This window comes from Eretmochelys imbricata, chromosome 9 (assembly GCF_965152235.1).
Source record: "Eretmochelys imbricata isolate rEreImb1 chromosome 9, rEreImb1.hap1, whole genome shotgun sequence".
NCBI lineage: Eukaryota > Metazoa > Chordata > Testudines > Cheloniidae > Eretmochelys > Eretmochelys imbricata.
In genome coordinates this window covers 29,520,408-29,534,656 of record NC_135580.1, presented here as the reverse complement: position 1 = coordinate 29,534,656, position 14,249 = coordinate 29,520,408, and the positions used below count along the sequence as shown (strand labels likewise).

The 14,249-nt window shown below is 39.0% G+C and overlaps 1 protein-coding gene across 1 annotated transcript; it reads right to left on the bottom strand.

Moving 5' to 3' along the window:
• Window positions 1-7,771: 7,771 nt before the first annotated feature.
• LOC144270143 (zinc finger protein ZIC 4-like) lies at window positions 7,772-13,877 on the bottom strand. Its single transcript, XM_077826400.1, has 2 exons — window positions 12,621-13,877; window positions 7,772-8,211 (listed from the first exon to the last, which is right to left on the bottom strand). Exons 1-2 carry the CDS (start codon window positions 13,810-13,812, stop codon window positions 7,772-7,774), a joined length of 1,632 nt encoding a protein of 543 aa, XP_077682526.1. The 5' UTR covers window positions 13,813-13,877.
• Between the last annotated feature and the right edge of the window lie 372 nt (window positions 13,878-14,249).

Here is a 14,249-nt window from a genome sequence, read left to right as displayed (position 1 = left end):
TTAACCTGTCAGAGCTGTCAGGTATATAAAATCGGATCTATAGGTTGTCATTTTATAAGGACTGGCACCTAGAAAGGCAGTCAAACGTCAGTGGAATGTTGGAATATAATCAGGATGTGTTGTTAACCATTAATTACTACATACACGGAAATTGTTTAGAGATTGTGCTAAATTCTTACATGGCTTATTTTAGAAACAAATGTTTACCTAGCGAAGCATATATGATGGATTCAGTTTTTATATGTTACTAGACTGATCGCACTTTTTTTAGCTTTGCTAAGCCCATACTCCATAATTATAACTTTTAGAGTCAATGTACAGTGCACATTAGAAATAAAATGGTCCAAAACAATAATGTGACTTAATAATGGCATAATCTTGTTGGTATAGTTGCATTAAAATAACCTGAAGTTGGTACATTTTTACTAAAAATGTTGCTTCATAAAAAGAGGAAATACACTAGAAATGTATTTTAATACAAGTAATGAGGATTGTTCCAATTAAAGTAAAACCTGTCTGAAGCTAATATTTACTTTTCCAATAGCTTACTCCAAATTTACAGTAGATAAATATTGCTGGCTAATACAAACAAGAGGTGCAAGATCACTTCCTGACACAGATTTAGCTTTAAGCGTCTAAGAGATTGAAACAATTCAGTCATGCACCAAAACTGTTTCCATAAACTGTTGCCATAATGCATACACTCCTTAGGTAACGTGTTGTTATCACTGTGAATATTGTCCTTCTAGTTTAATTCCGCAAAGCTTTTAAACCATCCACAAGAAAAAACTACTAAAGTTTCATTCAACTATAGAAACTGGGACTTTTGACTAAAAGCTTTAATTGGTTAACAGGCCCCATTATCATCATGAGAACAATGTGCTTTTGTTGGGTCTTTAAATATGTTTAGACTTTAGAAACATATAGTCTTCTTTCTTGTTCATTTATTTTAATGCACTTTAATGTGTACCCCAGGTATACTATTCAGCGTGCAACATCCTAAAAAAGTTGTAGGGTGCAAATAAACCAACTTATGGCCCAGAGGTTCAGTAAAGCTGGTGCCTCTTCACAAGTCATGTGGGGGATATTGGGAACCCGACTCCCTTCCCACAGCAGCATAATAATCGATTTCTCATAATTTTTATTTTATGTTCTCACCACACTTCAGACTTCTGTGGTGATCCGCTTCGCAGCCTACCACGCGTTTTGCTGAACCATGTTGATTTTTTTTCAGCTTGCAAAATATAACGAGAACGGATTAGAGTGAAAGTGGGCTTCCGGCCATGTGGTATTCATAGCATTTGCTGCACTGACATACGTTCAAAGAATAACGTATGTGTAATGCATATAGATTTGATATGTTTCAGACACCTACTTCTGTATAATGTAGTGGACAATCATGCAACAGCGATCGCTTTACAAAACGCTGTCCAAAGATGATCCTGTGTCAGTAGGGAAAGTACTGACATATCTAAACTATTCTTCATAGGCTAGCAGCAATGAGAAACGATAGACATGTAAGAGGCAGGCATAAAGACTTCACTTAAATGCTTGACTGGATACCTGTGAGCTGAGGGTTAAGTAATTTGATGCGTAAACCTAACAGTTATACATACACTTAAAAACCATCTTTTTAATTGTAATACATTTAAGTGCGATGTTCCAAAGAAGCAAAATAATCAGCAAACCAATATTTATGGACAGCTCCGTGGGGTTAAATGAAGTGTATTTAACAGTATGCAGAGCCTAGTTTTCATGTCCCTTCATCTAAGTGATATAGGCGTGGAAACTGTGGTCTTAGTTTATTTAGTTTACTGATTCATATTTCTAATCTTCATTTCCTCGACATACAAACGTTCTTTTGTTAAATGAATGGTCTTTAATTAATGCACTTGCACAATGCAGGAGCTTGCATGGGGATCGATGATAGGAAGCAACAGGGGATGAATCCCTCCAAAATGGTTTGTCAGCACTGAGAAAGAAAAGGCAATGTCTATAAAAGGACCACTAATAATGCCCACACGTCTCTCACCATGTTGTCTAAGGGGACATTCCATCCCTTGTTGACTACAGTCAAGTGTAATAACTACATGTCTTCCCTCAATCATTATAGCCCACAGAATTGTATACTTTAATTAGCATGTACTGTTAGCCCTCTTTTTTCTTTTTGTGCCAATTTTGTCATCTTTTAAAATCAGTAAATTTTCTTTTTCTTTCTTTCTTTCTTTCTTTCTTTCTTTCTTTCTTTCTTTCTTTCTTTCTTTCTTTCTTTCTTTCTTTCTTTCTTTCTTTCTTCATATTCAAAGGTATGCTTTATTGGCAACATTCATACCACAAAAAGCCAACTGTATGTCATCTCTGTGTTAGGCAACTTTAAAGTTTTGGTTAAAAGATAAGCCAATGCGCATGCGCAACACTCAATAAGCGGCACCAGGACAGCTACAGTATGCGCATAGGAGTGATGCATCATTCATAACTGGAAGAATAGAATTTAAAATGTCAAGTTTAAAAAACTCCGAGAATCCTCAAGAGGTGCTAAACTCTGCAACGTACGAAATGCAGTTTATGAGATATGCATATCAAAACAACTTACCTTTACATTACTTTAAATGATTAACTAATTTCAATTCAGTAAAAAGTGATCCACGTACTCTTGAGAAAGCTTATAAAAAGTGCATGTGTAACAATGATTCTATGTTGTGCAGGGATTTCTCTGAATAAAAGAATGCATTCATCATCGATAGTTAGAAACAGCATTTTTTGTGGTAGGGCCCTAATTAGTAACTATTTGTTATTTTCAAGCATATTAATGAAATCCAAAATTAAGAAATCATTTTGAAGGAGTCTATGTGCAGTTGTAATGATAATCAGCGGAGATAAAGAAAAGAAGAGGAGTTTAATTATAAGGAACTCAATGACACAAGTTTTTGAATTTTCCCTCTGACCCTCTGTCAATATTTAAAGTACAATTTATTATAGCTAGTCTTGAAGTTTCAGGTGTAAATATCTTGAGAGTCTAGTCAAAGAGTTTTTATAAAAACTAACCAGTATAATTTCCATTAAAACTAAAATAATTAGCATGAAGCTATATTAGAAACCAACAGAAACTAGGCGTCGCTGATCGATTATATACTAATTTAGTAGGATGTCTGCAATTACTATTTAACCCAAATTCATAATAGAAGGGAAAAAAGATGTATACATAGTGTCTTTTATAAATGACGCAGTATAACTGATACAAATATGTACTTAAAATGTTCTTTGTAAAAAAATGACAGAATTGATACTTTTATAAACATTGTAAAAATAATTCAATTACTTAACAAATTTAAAATAATATTTTCAAACACATAAAACAAAATTACTTCAGCACTAAACGGGTGCTGAAAGGCAAACATAGATGATAAAGAGTCTGGAAAGATATATAATATTCCAACATTTTAATTGTTTTGACGAGTTACATTTTACGATACATTTGTGATCATTATATTTTCCCTTAAACATATAAAAGAGAGGATCTTCACTGCAGTTTTACTCAGTCTTTACTTAGGCAAACTCCCATTGAAATCAGTGGGAATTATTAGAATTACAGGATTGGGCTCACAGCATTCTGTAGCAGCTAAAATAAAAGTACACTGATGACTTACAACTTCAGGGGATTCTTTTTACAAAAAAAAAAGTATTTAATGATCTGAAAATTTAAAACTCCTAAATAAACCTTGATCAGGTCATTATATAATCGCACACTGTAATGTTTATAAAATGAAGATACAAAGAGATGCAGTTTGACTGTCTTTACACTTACTGACAATAAAACATGGAAACATATGGAAACCATCGGTTTTAATGCGTAACAATTTCGGTACATTGCAGTATATACATGCTTAATAGGTATCCCGAATGTTAAAATTATCAAAGCCTTTACTCCTAAGTGTATGCTGTTGCATTCATTATACTGGAAAGAAAACGCTTGCTGCTTACACACTAGTGTTAATGAAACACTGCATTTCTGCTTTTTCACAAGAATTGCATTCCGTGCAGCAAATGTGTAGGAATAATTTATTGGACAGAAAAGTTCAGGAGATAAAATGCAGAAATGGACATCGTTTAAAACTGAGAACTATAGAGCAGTCAGGACATACATACACCGATATATATATCTCTCTATATCTATACACAGATAGAGATACACATAGACACATACACATACATACGTCTGTATGCATATACATATGATGATATAGTTTGCCATTTTCTGTATCCTCCCTGCTCCTAGAGTTATCTTTAAAAGTTCGATTCTATCTCTTTAGAAACGGTTTAAAGCTAACGGGCAGGGTGAGTTTGACAGAAAGGAGAACAAATCGCTGACAAAGAACCTTTTACGTTTCATCAGCGTTGTTAGGACGACAAGCAGGAATTTCTCAGATAATAACTCCCACTTCAAAGATTTCTCAGCTCAATAGAAATTGGACCATCCTTTTTATTCAACCACAAGGGCTGGCACTAAAGACGACTCAACTGTTTGAATTTTTTCGTCGTGTTTATTTTTCCCCTATTCACTAGGGTACTTGGATAAAATAAACAACAAGACAATTACTGGAACAGGACTTCTAACTTTCCCGGGACCATAACCCATCGGCCATGGCCTCAGCCATGCGGATGTCAAGTTCTTCATCCCTTCAAGCACTTACCACTTTCCAAACCTGCCACTATCCGTGTCCCCTTGGGCTGGGACTTCCTCCACAACAGCTTCTAGTCAGGCCTTTTCCCTATTTATTTTTCAGGGAATATTGAGATGATCCAAAGGTTCTTATTTACCTTCCTAGATACACCTTACACCATTAGACTAAGAAACCCCAAGTGTCCCTTTACTTCCCCATCCTAACTTCACTGTCTGGGGACTGGAGAAGGGTGGGGAAGGAGGACACACAATGTATTTTTTTTACACTAGAGACATTTTTGAATGGGGATGTTTGATCGTTTGGATTCTGAAAAAAAATATGTCAGCTGGTTAGAAATGCTCATGTTCTGAAGAGAGTTAGCACTAACCCAGAATATGTACATGCCCTTTATTGGCAGTCCCTCCTTTTGGTATAATAACTTCAGTGCAAAAATGCCATACCAAACCCCACCTTAGGGTGAAAGCAAACAAAAACAGTCTGTTAAAGTGTATTAGGCGGAGGAAGTATATTTCTGACGAAGAGCAGATTGACTGTATTAAGCTAGCATGAAACCAAAGGTCAGTGCAAATGTATCTTAATAGACTGTCTCAAATGGAGTGTGCCTCCTTTGAAGGCCGCTTGCTATTGCTCTCCTCATTACCATAGCGATCCTAACGTGGCATGTTGATGCACCATAAAACTCACACTTTCAACCCCAAAATCAGACCCTTTGAACAACCCGAGCTTGATTAGACCTTTCTCCTTTTCTTTTCCCCCTTAAAAACCATTTCCTTGCCTTTAGAAACTCGCCATCAAATCCCAAACGCATTCTCTGACCAAGGCAGAAAGCAGAAACAAAAGTGAGCTGACGCGACGGTTCAAGCGGGCCTTTTCTTCCTGACATTCTTATCCATTTTTATTATGATCTGGAACAAGTGCCCATTCGCGTGGGTTTTGTTTACCGGAAATTAAATGAAAATGATTTAGTTCGCGTCAAACAAAAATATATACTTGTATACACAAGAAAAAGGGCCTGTTAGACGTAAATATTATGTCCTTAATGAAAAGTCTGGACGGGCTCCAGACTTTGCCTTTCACTATTTAAGTATGACTTGCCTATTGCCATAGAAATCCTAACTTACCATGAAGATTCACCCTTGCGAAGAAATACTTCTTTGTGCGAGCTTTCTTTGATGTCTAAGGCATAAGATTCAGGCTTTCAGCTGCGTCTGTCTAGATTACCTTGAGAGCAACGGGGTAGACATCTGTAACAAGCAAATGAAAAATTAAAGGTGATTAGCCTTCACATCCAAACACTTATGTAAATAAAGAAATAAAGAAATAAACAGATCTCAAGACAAGATGGAAACACCCTCTCCTTTCGCAGATGGCTTCCATACCTTTTAATTTCCACGGTATACGTTTCATGATTTGAATAGTCAGTTGGGAACAATCGTTTTATAGTTTATATTGTTGATAACTACAATAGTTTATTTTTTAATTTGCCTACCTAAATCATTAGGTATATGTGTATACGTATTCACGTATCGTGTTTCCATTGTTTGCAATGCTTGCTAAATTAACAAGCAGCATCCGAACAAAGTTGTGTAGGTTCAAATACGTAGACGTTAGTGGCTTTGGAAGAAAATAAAGACGCCCCAGAAGGATGATGATTAGGTTGATGATCCCTTTCAGAACTGTCCAGATTTTTTTTTCTCCGTGGGGCCACGTAACACTAACCCGTTACCTGACTCAACAGCTCGTAGGGGGTTTTGCGCAAAATTTGAAAAAGAATGATTAGATCCGCCACTCTGTCTGCATTGAGTACGTCATAGAAACCACTTTCGGGAAATCGTATTGTTTATTTGCCTAAGCTATGTGGTATTTTTAAACATAATGAATGAATGAATTAAAATTGTACCTGTAGGCAGTTTCAAGTTACTTTGTGCCAAAAAAATCAGTGTTGTTTTTATCCCTAGGAGTGACTCATGTAGGTTCGGGGAGATTATAGTTTTAGGTTCTTAGATACGATGAACATTCTAAAACCATTTTATTTTGTTTTTACAAAATTTATTATGATGATGATTATTACAAGACAAATGTTGTGCGTTCTAGACAAGACCAGCACTGATTTTACATGATTCATTCAGAGAAATTGACAACTCACAAGTCCTTTTGGACAGTCCCAGCTCCTCTGGATTCAGCACAATGACGTCACCCATAACAGTTCACCCCCACCCCCCGCGCAAGAACACGGATTTTCGTCCTCCCAAGAAAACACAAAACCCCACAATTCAACAGGAATGACACTTTCAAGGGGTGGGGAGAGAGGGAAATATGTTTATGTATTAAAAGTCATGTCTAGTGTAAACTAAAATGGACAATTAATCATTAAGCCACCCTTGGCCCATTTTATTATTATTATTATAATTAGTGACAACTGGGAGTGGGAATATTTTCCTGCACCAGGAAAAAGTATTGAGATTCTTTACAGAAAAGTCCGCTGAATTGGTTACTTAATCAAATAATTGAATTGATCGATTTCATACAATTCGGTAACAAATAATAGTGGTGTGTGTGTTTACACAGAGAGAGAGAGAGAGAATAGGGGGCTAACAAAACTGTCAGTAAACCTCTATCACAAGATACCATCGACAATAAAACCTGTACAGCTAGAAATCCGAATTAAAACACTTTGGTTCGTTAATACACAAGATGTTGAAAATCGATGAGTTTGTAAATATATTAGAACCAGACGACCAGAGGAGTGTGTAAAAGGATGCAAAAAGTAATGAGGACGAACTGAAGTTGCCTTCGCGTGTGCTTAGTACCATAAATACAGTTTGTAACAAAGACCTGTTTAATTTATTTTACAAGGTATCTTCTCTTCAGAGGCCATGTGCCAGGACAGCGCCTCTATCTCTTTTTATTCCCCATGTGTGGTGCGCACATTATCTATGATCCCCTCGCATAAGATTGTTCCCTCTACTGTGGCAGTCTTGTCTTGGTACAGTGTTTCTGCCTCGCAAAGGTAGCAGAGTAACAAGAGGAGACCATTCGATGAGATCCAGACTGCAGACCGTGTGAGCGATCTGTTTATTGTTTTATTTCTAATAACTGGGCCTGGGCTCACAGTTCGTGTAAGAAGCCTCTCCTGGGTTAGGTGACGGAGAGTTACTGGGAGGAGTTGGGATGCCACTGCCCCCCGAGCTCTGACACACGTACCATTCGCTCAGGTTAGCTGCAGTTTGCGACGATGCTACTGGCTCTGCGTGAGAACAGGAAGCAGGAGGGTCCCGGCCGGAGTCCGAGGAGGGAGACACCAAGGAAGGTGTGGAGGACTCGTAGCCTGAACTCGGAGGAGGGGATTTGCAGTGCACTTTCATGTGTTTCCTCAAGGAACTGGGGTGGGTGTAGGACTTGTCGCAGCCTCTCACTTTGCAGTTGTAGGGTTTGTCACTGGTGTGCACGTGAGAGTGCTTCTTCCTGTCACTGCTGTTGGCAAATCGTCTGTCACAGCCTTCGAATTCACATTTGAATGGTTTTTCTCCTGAAAGAATGCAATTAACGAGTACATACATTAGTAAAATGGGTGGTAGTGTTGGGGGAGGAGAAAGGGGGTTCCTTAGGGTTTTAAAACATGAAATCCCTCAGCATGCTCCTGTGATTTAAACCTTCCAAATAGCCCCTCTACACTAATCTCCCATTTCATTGTACAGACAGATAAAGAGGTGTGCTTTAAAAAACGATCTGAGGACTATATTCGAATAGAATTTCGCATAGGTGCAAATATTTTTAAACCTGAACCTTACATTATTTTTTCAAGATTCCATTCTTTTTCGCACGCACACGCACACACCATTTTCTCTGAAACACCAATTCACAGTTCTCCTTTCCCTTTAGTCTAAATTGTTTGTTAAAGTGGGATTTGTGCAAACCACAAAGAAGTCGGGGAAGGTACAGCCCAAGTGCAGTTGCAGGCTACATGTAAACAATGTGTGCTCTGTCTGTCACAATTCAGTGTTGGGCACGGGAGTGGCCAGAAATTACATGAAGTTCATTTCTCACACTCCCAGAGGTGCATGTTGATATTTTGCTCATGGCCTTACTAAATCCCAGCTGCTACAGTATATTTTTATATTGACTACGATCATAGGTAGCGTTTATGACTGTAGATTGATTTTTTTTTACCGCATGTTATCTTGCCAGGTTTAAAGAACAGAGCCGTCTTAAAAGCAGGCTGACTGTGAGAGCCAATATGATGTAGCTTCAATGTTAAAGTGACTAGGCCAGTGCCAGTTGCTGTTGTTAGGGTAAAACTCTTTCACCGTACAAACATATGCAATAATGGAGGGAATTTAAATCAGGATTCAGAGTAACAGCCGTGTTAGTCTGTATTCGCAAAAAGAAAAGGAGTACTTGTGGCACCTTAGAGACTAACCAATTTATTTGAGCATGAGCTCACGAAAGCTCATGCTCAAATAAATTGGTTAGTCTCTAAGGTGCCACAAGTACTCCTTTTCTTTTTGTAAATCAGGATTAAATCTGATGGCAATATCAGAAACATATACGTGTTTAGAAAAACAATCTTACTGGTTGAGTAGTGCCAGAGGTTAACTTAGGGTTTTCTATACAAAGTACAGTGTATGATATATGAGGCGTGCTTTCAAGGAAATGCGCCAAAGACAGTTTCAGCATTAAATTGTATTACTTCCCCACAGATTATTCTACTTGATAATACACAACTGCAAAACATGTACGCAAAAGGAGCACGAACTTTCTATTATCAGAGGTATGGGAATATTGGTAGGTTTTTGAAAAAAATAACAGTAAATTATATTAGCTTGCAAAAGAAGCCCCAAAATATAATTCTGAATTTATTTGGATTGGATGCTCAAACAAAGCCACTGTGCACACCATCATGGCGTAGTTGGTCAAGAGGATTTAGCATGTATCAATATTTTTGCACGTTGGAATTACTAATTTATGAATGACGCAACCTTTATTATATTCCATTTTTGACACAAAATCGGCCTTTAATACATTAAATATCAGCATTGTAAATATTTAATGCAATTGCACTTTATAAGAGTGGGCGTAGGAAAGCTCCATATTTAAAGTAAGTCTCTCTCAGTGACTTTAAAAGCAATAATCAAGGACGATCTCTCACATACGTTAGCACTAACATTTGAATTGCAAACTAGTAAATATCTGGCATAATTACATACAAGTTCTAAAAAAACATGATCACTGACGAAATGGTGCAACTCAGGCGCTGCAACAAAATATTTTCTTGCTCTACATATATGTATATATTCCAACTACAGTTTCACGTAAGGAAACAGTTTGACCTTCAGCATCTTGAGCTGCGACAACAAATCAAGGATATTAGTGTAGTACAAGCAAGCAGTAAGTTAGGAGACCCCAGGGAAAGCCATCCTCATAAACATCGTGAATGTGAAAAGTGAGTTACATTCAGGTAAAATTGGGCTGCTTCCTCATTTTTCAAGTGTTGAAAAATGTTTAACTTCGCTTAACCTCTCTGATATAGTAATTAAAAAGCCTTTTCATACAATCAGGTATCATCAACTCAGAGATTGAAAAGGGCAACGTTTTCTCATCTGTCTGGTTTGCATTCTTTGAATGCCTCAGTAACTAGCAGCAATGCAAATATTTTTAAGTGTTCCTTTCTAAAGAGAAGGTTTTTTCTATGTGTAAACATTTATACTTCAGGAAAAGGCCATTTTTAAACGTCCTGCATTTGGAAGGCTACATGTAAAAAGTTATAAAGGCTATCGAGAAGCCAAGAGTCTAGACCGCCATTTTAAAACCACACTTGTAGCTGTGCAAAACTGTTCAGTGACATTCAGCTTCTTGGAGATTTTGATATAATCCCCCAACTCTGAGAGTGGATTAAGGTATTTACAAAATCCTCACGGGGGAGGGGAGTAGCATAAAATTGTGACTAGTAGCTCTATCAATTAAAAGTTAAAATGCATGTGTGTCGCTGGGAATAGAGTTTCCAACCTCCCACTTTTCACTAGTGTTCCTGGCCAGCTTAAAGGACAGGAAAATGAATTCCTCCCATCTCTACCTGTTCCCTGTTATTATAAATTAGATAATAAATATAATTTAATCGTGAAAATCCCCAAATCGCAAGAAATCCACCCAGTTTCCCAGACTCAGGGAAATGCAGTCATTAATATTTGAGAAGGCAATTATTTTCCTGTTGAATTCAGAACTGTCTTCATGAATAATTTGTACAAAGTTCTATTACAGTTTCAGAAACATTTTGTTTTTGACAACTTCTGGGTGTTGAATAGAAACGACTGAATCGTAAAGGCCCTGCAGGATTTTTCAGAATGCAGCAATTAGTCATTGGGAAAGTTAAAGTGAAAAGTATGTACGTACGAAATTACGTACCAAATCTACGATTCCCTGAACCTAGGATACCCTGAACCTGCTTCTCTGATGTAGGTCAATTTCCCTAAGAATTTAACCATTTTCTGCTTCACAGACTTCAAACAGTGAGGCCGTTAAAGAGCAGTAAAAGTTTGTTTACTTAAGAAAAACACTGTCATTAAGGGATGAGCTATCCCATTTAATGGTTCTACCTGTTCTGAACTAACAAGAAGATGGCTCAGGGTATTATTTATATTATGTGGGGTCTTCTTTACTTAAAAAAATAAATTATCGAAAGACTATTAGACTAATAAAACGTTGGAATATAGATTTAAAATGAGCGGTGGAAAAATACTATGTTACTAGTGATGGCTACTGTAAAATTACTGCGCTATATTTAGAATACATTGATACAAAATTAGTATATTTCTCACGCATATTGTACCTTGTTGAGCTATAGCACAAAAATGCAACGGCACCAGGGTCAAGGCAAATACCGACCGTGGGGGAGGGGGAGTTTTATGAACTGGAGGGCGAAAAAAATCGTTTGGCTGTAAACAGATCTTACAATAGGATTATGTAGTTTCCCTACCAGTGCATAAGGCTGTACAGGAGGGGGTGGAAGATGGAAAACCCTATACTGGAACAGATTTAATTTTCCGAAAAGGGCTTATTTCTTATCTTCTTCTTCAGAAAAAAGCCAGCGCCAGAGACTACAAACACCGGCTGCTAAACTAATTAATACAACTTCACAGGCTGCTTCTGTAAGTGTGAAAACTTTCTACGTGCAATTTCATTAATTATAGATGCCTTTCTGGCCGGAAGAGTTCAAACGTCGCTTTGCAAAATCTTCCATCAAGTTACTTTCCTTTCTGTGAACTAGGACTAACAGATGTTTCTGACACATGTCCTAATTTCACTTAACAGTTCTGCGAATGACATTTCAAAATGTACAGGCCGAAATAATGCTATTTTTCCTCTCTAGAATAAAAATGTACAGCTCCCCACATTTGCAAATACACAGAGACGTTAGATGGTAATGGTCATTACAAATGTCACTGTTACTCAGATCAAACATTAAAAACTCCCTCTGACCAAAACAAAACTGTTGAACGAAAAGGTTGCAGCTGTGTTATTCTCACAATGTTAGAGGCAGCAGCATCTCACCGACATCAGTCAAAACTGACTAGACAAGCTGTAATTTCTATTGTTCACTTTTAATTTGTGAGCTTGCACAATTATTTCATTGCCCCCAACTACTTTAAACTGCCAGAGAAAAAAAATTCCCAGCCTGTGTTAATAGACGTGGAGTATTCATATCTCTCAGTATTTATAAAGATATAGATGAACAAACATTGTATCAGTCTATATAAGCTCTAGAATTTCTATACATAAATTTTGAGATTTATTCATTTTTGCAAATGGAGAAAAAAGCAAACAAATCTAAGAATGTAATTAAAATAATTATTTGGTGTGCATTCATTCTCCATAACGAAACACTACTTAAAGAGGACGCTGAACAAAATAAAGAAATTAATGATAGCTTTCAATACTGACCTGTGTGAGTTCTTTTGTGTATTTTGAGATTTTCTGATCTAGCAAACACTTTCCCACAGCCTGGGAAAGGGCAGGGGAAGGGTTTTTCACCTGTGTGGACTCTGATGTGATTTACAAGTTTATATTTGGCTTTGAAAGGTTTCCCCTCTCTTGGACACTCTTCCCAGAAACATATGTGATTGGACTGCTCGGGTCCTCCAACATGCTCCACTGTGACATGAGTCACCAGCTCGTGCATTGTGGTGAAAGTTTTCGAGCATAATTTTTTGGGAGTCTGGTCCAACTCAATCCATTTACAGATGAGTTCCTGTTTGATGGGCTGCCTCATGTAACGAAAGAAAGCACCAGGGCCGTGGTGTGGAGCCAGATTCACGTTCAGATTCATGCCACCGTAGCTATGAAGCGAGGAAGCAGCAAAAGGATCGGTCCTGGAGGCTGGTACTTGAGTGAAATGTTCAGACCTGGCGTACATTTCTCCAGGTAACCCCAGTCTTATCTGTCCGTTTAGATGGCCACCTGGAGTTGCATGGGGAGGCTGCTCATGGAGTCCAGAGAACAGAGAATGATTCCCAGCTTCTGAGTGGTGGTGACCATGGTGTCCGGGGTAGCTACCTGTTGTTGAGACAAACATTCCGTGGTGAGAACTTGCAGCAGTGTGTTGCTCAGTTAGCCCTGGCATGACTGGAGCTGTCAGATCTCTGCGTATTAAGAAGTCCCTACCTGCTGGAATAGCCTGGGCTGTGCGAGACACTGGGTAAGGGACTGCTGTTGCCTGCGCCGGGCCAAACGTTCCTGTTTGACTAGAGACCACCTCAGCTTGGCCTGCCATATGGTGATGGTGGTGGTGGTGGTGGTGGTGGTGGTGAGGATGAGGATGAGGGGCAGGGCTGAGTTTAAGGGCCGCAGGGTGATGAGGAGGATGATGATGATGATGGTGGTGGTGGTGCCCCATGTGTTCAGGCCGGAATGGACTCGGCCCTAGGCGGGATTCCGCGGCGTACTCCCCAGGGTGCGTGGGAACCACTGAGTGGGGATGCCCGGCGAAGCCCGGGAAGCCTGTCATGCTCTGAGGGGGGTGGAGATGATGATGGTGGTGATGAGCCCCTGCCAAGTCTACTAATCTCAGCGCCGTGTTCCGTTTGGAGAGTGCAGCAGGGTCCATCACTGGGCTCCCCAAAGCATCCACGCTCATTAGCTTCTAATTCTAAAAAGTCACCTGACAGCGGGGAGGAGAGAGACAGAGACAGAGAGAGGCGAAACTTTTTTTTTTTTCTCCAAAGTTTTTTTTTTTGAGGAGGAGGAGGAAGGGGGCCGGGGCTGGTTTGGTTTTTGTTTTTGTTTTTTTGTTTTCCTGCTCTCTTCCAACCTCCCCCCCCCCCATCCCCTCTCCTCCCTCTTAATGCCTACGTGGAATCCTATACGCTTGAGAGGCAGCAGCAGGACGCTGGGAGGCTGCTGAATAGAAATTCATGGACCCGGCGCCAGCCCAGAGAGCGAAACAATCACCGCGTGCTCTCATTGGCCACAGCCTGCTCGCTGACGTCAGCGATGACGGGTCCTGCTTCAGACTGAAAAGCTTTATCGGGGGGTATGTGTGGGGAGGGGGGAGGGGCTGGAGGGAGCTACGCA

Coding starts and splice junctions, on each gene's coding strand:
- LOC144270143 (XM_077826400.1), bottom strand. CDS start 13,812: ATGAGCGTGGATGCTTTGGGGAGCCCAGTGATGGACCCTGCTGCACTC. Junction 8,212..12,620: donor ACACAAAAGAACTCACACAG/GTCAGTATTGAA, acceptor GCATTCTTTCAG/GAGAAAAACCATTCAAATGT.